This window comes from Acartia tonsa, chromosome 5 (genome assembly GCF_053477335.1).
Source record: "Acartia tonsa isolate MP-2025a chromosome 5, ASM5347733v1, whole genome shotgun sequence".
Lineage (NCBI taxonomy): Eukaryota > Metazoa > Arthropoda > Copepoda > Calanoida > Acartiidae > Acartia > Acartia tonsa.
This window is the reverse complement of record NC_137264.1, coordinates 12098259-12108258: the sequence shown is the minus strand read 5'-3', so window position 1 is coordinate 12108258 and position 10000 is coordinate 12098259. Positions and strand designations below refer to the sequence as shown.

General features: G+C 32.4%; 1 protein-coding gene across 3 annotated transcripts in view; it reads right to left on the bottom strand.

Moving 5' to 3' along the window:
* Positions 1 to 1683: 1683 nt before the first annotated feature.
* LOC145318752 (solute carrier family 25 member 35-like) overlaps positions 1684 to 10000 on the bottom strand; it is a 15191-nt gene continuing 6874 nt past the window's right edge. Inside the window, exons 6-12 of one of the 3 annotated variants that reach the window (XR_013879497.1) lie at positions 9088 to 9213; positions 7647 to 7748; positions 7029 to 7091; positions 5960 to 6035; positions 3513 to 3605; positions 2322 to 2916; positions 1684 to 2188 (exon numbers count right to left, since the gene is read on the bottom strand). Coding sequence is in view for 1 of the 3 variants with exons in the window: in XM_080160251.1 (XP_080016377.1) it covers positions 2853 to 2916; positions 3513 to 3605; positions 5960 to 6035; positions 7029 to 7091; positions 7647 to 7748; positions 9088 to 9213 (524 nt within the window). In the remaining 2 variants the exon portion in view is untranslated. Of the gene's footprint in view, positions 2917 to 3512; positions 3606 to 5959; positions 6036 to 7028; positions 7092 to 7646; positions 7749 to 9087; positions 9214 to 10000 lie in introns of all 3 variants that reach the window. The other 2 variants (XR_013879496.1, XM_080160251.1) reach the window with 2 other exon arrangements.

The following is a 10000-nucleotide window of genomic DNA, read 5'->3' as shown; positions in this document are numbered from 1 at the left end:
CAAATCTTGGAGATAGACCCCATATTGTTTAGAGTTTTTGATTGGGCATGTAAAAACCTTTCTTTAGACACCTTAAACAGGTTTCTACCTCAATCCTAGCCAATTTGGCATAAAAAAGACAGACCCATCCAACATTGAGGCATGGCGGCTCTGTTAAAATCTAATTCTTGATGTTTGTCAGGTCTTTCTTTTTTATGCCAAATTCGCTAGGATTATGTTAGAAACCTTGTTATGGTGTCTAGAAAAAGGTCTTTACATGCCCTATCAAAAACCCCAAACATTATAGGGTCTATCTACAAGATCTCAAGTACTTAAGACGGTTTGTTCTTTTCTTTAGAGAGACAAATTTGTCTTAATTTATTACAAAATATGCACTTTCGGCGTAGGGCAAATTTCTCTGCAAGGGCTAGGTTTTGAGCTCTAGTTCTCTGGAAGGGTGAGTAGATTTAAAATTCAATATTGTTCTATTATTGTCATTGCTTGGGCATGAATTGTATTATTTTTTTATTAGTTTTGGACCAAAACTGTAAGTTTTATAATAAAAAAAGTGAAGCGATTGGTTTTTTTTTAAACACCCTTTACATATAGAATTAACTCTACTGCTGCTATGTCAAACGCGTAAAATCAATTTTGGGTCAAGGCATTTCCCCTACTCTAACTATTCATTTCGCGCACCTGAAATAGCAGCAAAAGGGACTATTTTTAACGTCATTAATTATGAGACGGTTAACAAGATAGGATGGGGGAAGGTATAAAGCTTGGGCGTCCTTGAATAGCCACCAGACGACTTATTGGGTTAGTTATATTCCCCTATACCTTTATCTCTGTATGTTGCTAAATATTAAACTTTTTATCTAAAGTGCTTTCGGAAGTTGGGAGAAAAGTTGGATTCCTCCTACCTGTGTTTGTTTTATAGTTGCAAGGCTATCCTGTAAGTAATTCTGTCAGTATATTAATAAAAAATGTTGCAATATTTTAATTTAATTTTATCATAATATATATATTATGATATAATTTTGAATCTCCATCTCAATGCGCTTGCTTCAAAATAAATCTGTTAAAATTATATACATATACTTATACTAGCGGCTTCGCCCCTAGCCTATAGGGGCTTTGCCCCAAGAGGTTTAATCAAACCAATTTTTCGTATTTTAGATTTAAAAGAAAAATTTAAATTTTTTTTTTTTTTGGGGGGGGTATTTATCATTTTTTGGGGTGGTTGGGGGTGTCCCACCCCCCCAAGAAAATAGTTATAAACCTTCCCGGGACCTATGAGAAGCTACCCTGTAAAGGAGAACCCAATCGGTTCAGCGGTCAGCGAGATCCTTCGCTACAAACAGACAGACAAACAGACAGACAGACATCGTTCTACTTTGTATTATAGATATAGATTTTTTTAGAATTTTAACTTATTCATTCTTTATTATCTTTTAAATCACCCATTTACTTCAATACAAAATTGTTAAAATGGATAATCATATATAAATCATTACAGAGATGCTAATCTTACGATAGCGCATAAACGTTCTAGAAATCATAATTGCTATGGTTTCTAAAATGATCCTTTGATGTTTTAGAAATAATCATGCTAAGTTTAAAATCAATTGAGCATTACTAACAAACCTTTGTTAACGTACGAACTGACGCTTACCATAGAAAGGCTATGCTTAAAAAACAATGATGGAAAAAAATATTATTTATTTTTGACTTGAATGTCTAAACTGTATATAAAAAGATCACAGCTAATATTGTAAATATCACACTATTGTACTATTGTACTACAGTCAATTTTTTCTGTGAATGGGGGGGAGGGTACTTGGGGGTATATATCCCCTACAAATTTTGTAAAATGCCACAATTCACCCCTCAAACCCGTCTTTTGGCACTTCGCAAACAGAGGCTAAATTGATTGTCTATAGATGAAAGATCATCTCTTTTATTTCAACACTAGCGGCAACGCCCCAAGAGGCCTTTAGGTGCACTAAAAGAAGGGGAGAATCAAAAGTATTTTTTACCCTTCCCCCAAAAATAGTTATGAACCTTCCCGGGATCTATAAGATGTTTCACTGTAAAAGAGAACCATATTTGATCAGCTCAGCGGTCAGCAAATCCTGTAACTTCTTTAAAAGTACAATTGGATAAACGGTTGATGGTAATTATAGTTTATGATCGTATTATAGACACTTTTCTGCGAATAGTAAATTGAAAATTCCAGTTCTGTTGGCCCATAGTAACTGAAGGTCCGGGCAAAAAAAACGGGGACTAATTTAATGATTTTTAGGTTTTTGAAATGGAAAGTTATCTATTATACGATACGATACATGATTTTTCAGTGTCTCAGAACCGGTTCTAATCCAGCAGACATTTATCGGATTCAGAGCCGCACTGTAAATGCACTACTAGATATTTAGTTATAATGGATATAGAGAACGTGGATATTGTGACAGGGGAATTTTTGTCCTTAACTTATGTTGCTAATAATTAATCCATAAATTTTGTCCAATACGTTCCTCCATGGTTAGGGGAGAGGATGGGGTAAAGTCTTTAGAGGGGGATGGGGGTAGCGTTAATATTAGCCAGCTATAAAAAATATTTTATCAGAGTATGCGAGAACCTGTCACAATATCCACGTATCCTATATCCATTCAGGTACTAGTAAACAATCATTCTAATATTAAAGATTAAAGTTCCATATCATCAGGGATCTTTAGGGATAGGATAATGGACAATAAATTTGCATACATTCCCATTTTTAATTGACTAAAATTATAAGTTTTTGAGAGAGCATGTTTATAAAACTTTGGGTACCAGTATAATTTACTGTCCAATGTCCCCTCCCTGCCTGGTGATGTTCAGGTAAGCCTGGATCTTAAATGGTGCCAGAGAACCAGTTGGATAAAGCTGTGGGGTCCAATCCTTAAATAAAATACAACAAATTAATTATTCATTTGAAAAAAAAGTATGACAATATTCATAATAGCGAAGCTCTAAAATCAGAAGGAAGGACAAAAGGACAATAACTCTTGTAGTGTCAGAACTAAAAAAGTAGAATATAAATGTATAATTCTAAACAAAATTGTAAGAAATTTGTTGCAAAATTGCTTAAAAACAGTTTAAGGACATACTTTCATTTTTAGGACTTGATTATAGAGATGCTTCGCCTAAACATTGTACCTTGTTGTAATAGAAATCAGTATTCGATAAGTCAGATGCATAGGATAATTATATCATATAAAAAATTGTTGTTAAAAAGGTTAAAAAGCAACATAATTTAAATGGACGTACGTACTTCCTGTTAGCGATTATAGAGTGCTTCGCTTCCTAAATTATACCTAACTGTTATAGGAATCGTCTGTATACTGTTAATTTATGCCAATTAACTCTGTATTGTGCCAACTAACCAAGGTTCAATAGAAGTACCAAAAAATATTTGACCCAATGAACAAGGTAACGATATAATCAAACTTTGGGTACCAATGTCCCCTCCCTCCCTGCAAAAATATAGATATTACCTCATATACTGAGCCACCAATCCTTTGTAGAAAGCGAATGGTCCCTCTGTTTTCAAAACTTGTCTCACACAATCAATATATCCATTGTATATCCTTAAACAAGAAAAATCAAGTTTATAAGTGACATATGTTAAAAGTAAGGGGGAAGGATTGTTTGTCAATTCTTCGGTTTTTATCTTAGGTCAGGTTAATTCACATTGGGTAATGGGTATGATGGGTTTAAGCCCCGCTAGGTTAGGTATAAAAATATCCCCCTCCCACGTATTTTCGAAACATTTCGATAGGACGTTTGAGAAAAAGCAGACACTTTTACATTCTACTATTTACTTTGGGACCTGTAGCCATTAATAAACACTGCGATTTTTAAAAGAAAAAAGGTGACCCTCAAAATTTCACCTCAAAGTGATAATTTTCTAATAGTTTATAGTCCACTAAGTTGTAAGTAGTAAGAATTAAAATCCATTAAGTCCCTTCTAACAAGATATTAGCAACTTTTTGCACACATTTTCGCAAACGGCAATTATTTCCTTTATTTGAAGTATTGGTTAATAACATTTTCATAAAAGATTTTAGTAATAATCATTTAAGATCCATTGTTGAGAAAAAATAACTGAAAAAATGTGTTTCCATGCAAAATAAGCTTAAAATTTAATGATTTTAAAAATTTGCTATTTAGTGGTAAAAAAGAATATTTTTTGCTTTTTGATAGCCTGAATATGTTTAATTTTGTTTTTTATATAATCTATTCTTTGAAAAGACATGCATATTCTTTTAGATTTGAAAAAAATTGAAAAAATAAAAAATCGGAATTAATCAAAATTAATCTATAGCCTTTAAAAAATACTTTTGATATTTTTACCCTATATAATCAATAAAATCAATGGAAAATAAAATAGTTTTATAAAACAAACTTTTGGAAGGGGTTTAAGATAACTTCATAAAGTTAGCATTTAAGTAGGATATTTTTCTTGTCTATTTTAAAAATGCAATTTAAACATAGTTAACGAATATTTTATTAGCAAGAATAGTAATAAAATATTTCAATAACTACTTAAACCTTTTTGTGGCTATGTTATTTATTTAAAGAGAAAATCTATTTTGTCAGAATTATAAAAATAATGAAGTATTTTAAATCAAGCTTGCAAAATAAACGTAATTTTATCAAACTTCCTCACAGTTTATAGAAGATATTGTTTTTAAATATTAATTATCAAAATAAAATCTTTAATTTACAATGTTTAAAACACCTAAAAGTAAATTCTAAGCAAAATTAGATTTGTTCTCTAGATTTAGAGTAGCTGCGCTACTTAAAAAAACATCTAGTATTAAAACCTATCAGCTGATCAAATTTCAATAGACATAAATTTGTGGTTTAGATATCTAAACATATATGTTTTACAGATTTATTTTTAAGATGGAATGTAAAGTATATTATACGAGATGCCATTAAGTCAAATTTAAAAAAAAAATTTTTTCATTAATTCTTTAACAAAAAATAATGTTATAAATTTAAACTCACAAAGAGACTGTTGTGTATTTTGATGATATGTTCTTTCTGCAATTTTAATCAAAACAAACTTTTTCTCTCATTTAAGTCAGGGATGATTTTAGCACCAAAAAAAATAAAACAAATTGAAATACTTTTGATTTAATTTGATATTATCGTACAATATTTTTTTTATATACATAATTTAAGAAATATATTCATGAAATATTTACCTGTCATAAAGACGACATATAAAAACAACATCCTTATAAGGAAATTAAAAACTAAATTCAAAATTTTCAAATTCATTTTATGCTTAAGAAGGGACGAGAAGGATTTGAATCTCAACATTAACTTGTTATTTTGCTTGTATATTTATCATATTTGTTTACAATTTATATTGGTAAAGTGTGGTAATACTTTATTTCGAGTTTTTGCCATTGTGTAAAGCATACTATATTTTAAACTAGCGGATTCGCCAATAGAGGCATCTACCGGGGGACTTGAGAGAAGGTTTATTGACCTTTTACTTTTAATTTTTGTTCCAGGATAAATAAAATTATGAGGATAGGGGGTATTTTTCCAAGGGCAATATCTTTGGTCCTCTAAAATAGTTATGTTCATCACTCTACATGAGAACCAGCGAAATCTCAGGCAACAGATAGACATCCTATTACTTTAATTCTTGAAATTGTCCGTTTACCCAGAGAGAGAGTGGGGGGGGGGGGGGACAATGGGCTGTATATAGCGCTAGTCCCCAAAGTTTTATACTAACGTTTTCTCATTGGTTTGCTTAAAAACTTTGGAGACCGAATTGTCATTGGTTGGATTATTAAATTGAGTTTTTAAATGCTTCAACCACTAATTTTAATCTACAGAAGGGATAAGTTTGTGTGTCATCATTGGGGAAGTACATCAATTCATCGGCCATTGTCTTATCCATTTAGATCCCTGCTTTTACCTGTTATTTCTTGGTTGATTATATAATCTAGTGGACATAACATCGAATGGATTTATCACAACGGATACTACAAAACCTTAAATAATAATTAACAAAGATCAGCTGAATGTAAAACGTGGCACTGGTACGTGATTGCCGCGTACAATTATCAAAAGTAAAATGTCGTCTTTTTTGTTAAATAATACTACAAATTAATAATTTAAAGAAATATAATTTTGTTTCAATAATAATTTGACAAGCATGACAACATCAATAAATAGCGAAGCACAAAACACATGGAGGGACAAACGGACAAAGTAAGTTGTAGAGAAGACGTTTAGTAGTCATAAAAAAAGAGAGGAGGAAAAATAAAGAAGAATATGGAAAGTATTAGAAAGTCACGAAACCTTTATATTATAAATACATTTATATGTTTTTTTGTGGCATATGACCGATACACCAATGTTTAAATCAAGTTGAATACTGGATACTGTATGGGGGAAAATTAGCAGTTTATCTTAAATACAAGCCGAGAAAATTACATTTTCCCAATAGCGCTATCATCCATTGTCATATCCTTGTATCCCGGAAGGAAAATAACAACGGGCTGTTTATTACATTTCTCCCCAAAGTTATTATTAACTTTTTCTTATTCATTGACTTAACAACTTTAATGACTTTTCTCGTATTCATTCGAATCCGGTGGATAGGAACCAATTTACATCCATACAAAAAAACTATGTCTAGCATCGTATTATATCCAGCTTTCTACGAATAGAAAAATGTACAACCATCAGATTAAAACCTGTTTTTTTAGCCCGTGCCTTCGGCACCTTGAGGCTAAAATCTTATAATTGTACATTCTATATCCGAGGAAAGCTGGTTATAATACAATGCGAGAAATAACTATTAATGAATTTTGATTCATTGATTCGATAAGCTGATTGTCTAAACTTTTCAACCAATAATTCTAATCTACAGACGAGAAAATTTTATGTATCATCATTGGGAATGTACATCAATTTAACAGCCGTTGTCTTATCCCTTTAGTTCCCTGCCTGTATCCCTTAAAATAATGAAAAAGTCTAACCTGATATAAAAGCACCAGCTATGTTATTTTTCCACGAGCCCTTTTCAAACCATCCAAATTCAGCTAAAAAAATATAAAACAAAAATGAACTAGGGGTATAGTCCGTTTCGTGGCAACGCACATTAAGGGGCGATTCTTCGTATTTTTCACAGTAGCTTTTCTTCTATTTCTAGCCCCTGCGGGGGGTTCTAACCCTGCAAGGCTATTTGCCTAACCCTGTGGGACAATCACATAACCAAATATGACCTAACCTAAAATATCATCTAAAAATCCATTTTAAAAATACGACGAATCGCCCCTTAAGGGGCGTTGCCACGAAAGGGACTATTCCCTGAACTAGTATATGATTCATACTATTTAGATGCATTTTATTTTGAACGTATTTTTGAATTTTAACTCCCCCCCCCCCCAAAAAAAAAGGTAATATCATAAGTTATAGGTATTATAAGCTACAATGAGTAGTTTGGGTCTAACTTTGGGCAAAACATTCCGGGACCTATGTGAAGCTTCCCTAAATGGGTTCAAAATCTTAAGCTACAGACAAAAATGATTACTATTTTATAAAATAGGATATATCTAAGAACATACGTTCCCAAAAATAGGATGATTATGACTTACTTAATTTTTCCATGGTATAACTGTAAGACAAAAGTTGGGCTGCACTACCCATCCCTATTCTTGGTAAAGATGAGGTTACACCTTGCCATAAACCAGATACACCTATAATAATAATAATATAGAATAATGGGTGTACTCCCCACTCCTATTCTTGGTAAGGATGAGGTTACTCCTTGCTATAAACCAGATACACCTATAATAATAATAATATAGAATAATGGGTGTACTCCCCATCAATATTCTTGGTAAGGATGAGGTTACTCCTTGCCATAAACCAGATACACCTATAATAATAATAATAATATAGAATAATGGGTGTACTACCCATCCCTCTTCTTGGTAAGGATGAGGTTACTCCTTGCAATAAACCAGATACACCTATAATAATAATAATATAGAATAATGGGTGTACTCCCCACTCCTATTCTTGGTAAGGATGAGGTTACTCCTTGCCATAAACCAGATACACCTATAAAAATAATAATATAGAATAATGGGTGTACTACCCATCCCTATTCTTGGTAAGGATGAGGTTACTCCTTGCCTTAAACCAGATACACCTATAATAATAATAATATAGAATAATGGGTGTACTCCCCACTCCTATTCTTGGTAAGGATGAGGTTGCTCCTTGCCGTAAACCAGATACATCTATAATAATAATAATATAGAATAATGGGTGTACTCCCCATCAATATTCTTGGTAGAGATGAGGTTACACTTGCCGTAAACCAGATACACCTATAATAATAATAATATAGAATAATGGTTGTACTCCCCATCAATATTCTTAGTAGAGATGAGGTTACACTTGCCGTAAACCAGATACACCTATAATAATAATAATATAGAATAATGGGTGTACTCCCCATCAATATTCTTGGTAAGGATGAAGTTGCTCCTTATCATAAACCAGATACAACTATAATAATAATATTAATATAGAATAATGGGTGTATTACCCAACCCTATTCTTGTTAAAGATGAGGTTATTCCTTGCCATAAACCAGATACACCTATAATAATTATAATAATATAGAATAATGGGTGTACTCCCCATCAATATTCTTGGTAAGGATGAGGTTACTCCTTGCCTTAAACCAGATACACCTATAATAATAATATAGAATAATGGGTGTACTCCCCACCCCTATTCTTGGTAAGGATGAGGTTACTCCTTGCCATAAACCATTAACTAACCCCTTTTTCAATATGATTGCGAAACCACTGGATTAGAACCGGTTCTCAGCCACACTGAAAAATCATGCATAGCATCGAATTACAGACAATTTTCCACGAATGTTAAATTAAATATCATAAAATTAACACCACTTTTGTCATTCGGTCCCTCGGGTGTAACAAAACTGATTTTAATCTTATTTTTTTTTATTTTGATATCCGCGGAAAGCTGCGCTGCGATAAAGAAAATAACTTTACTTACCTCCGGATTTGTAGATATTTTTGAAAGCCGTGGCCATACTGCTGTGCTTGTGCTGGTACCCAACAGATATTTGGTCGGAGGAGGATGTCTGCAGCTGGGTTTTAACTAGGAACAGCGGGGAACCAGCTAAAATATAAAACTTTGGGTACCAGTATAATTAGGAACATGTTTGCAGCTGGGTTTTCACCAGGAACAGCGGCGAATCAGCTAAAAATAAGATAATTGGTTGAAACGTTTGGACACTAAAGTACCCAATGTTTCTGAGCCAACGAATAAAATAAAGTGGTTGTAAAACTTTGGGTACCAGTATTATTAGGAAGATCATGATGTTTGCACCTGGGAACAACGGTGAACCAGCTAAAAATAAGATTATTGGTTGAAACGTTTGGACACGCAATGTTTCTGAGCCAACGAATAATTATATAATTAGGATTTTTACAGCTGGGTTTACACTAGAAACAGCGGCGAACCAGCTAAAAATATGATTATTGGTTGAAACGTTTAGACACAACAAGTTTTAAAATAACCATAAAAAATCAGTAACAGTTACTAATGTTACTGAGCCAACCAACAAAAAAATAAAGTAGTTATAAAACTTTGGGTACCAGTATAATTAACAGCCTAATATTCCCTTCCTTCCTGATTAACAGTAAGGACGATTATATCCAATTGAAGCAAAGATTTTCAATTAGATAATATTTAGTTAAGAGTAGAGGAATTAAAAACAGTTATTTATCGCAGCATAATTGTAGACAGCTTTTCTTGAATAGTGAAATAAAATATCATAAGAATAGAACCAGGGCCAACAAAACTGGTTTCAATTTTGTGATTTTTGTTTTGTTATTGTCTATAAAAAAAAGTCTAAAATACTAAATAAAATACGATACATAATTTTTTCATACACATCTCACTC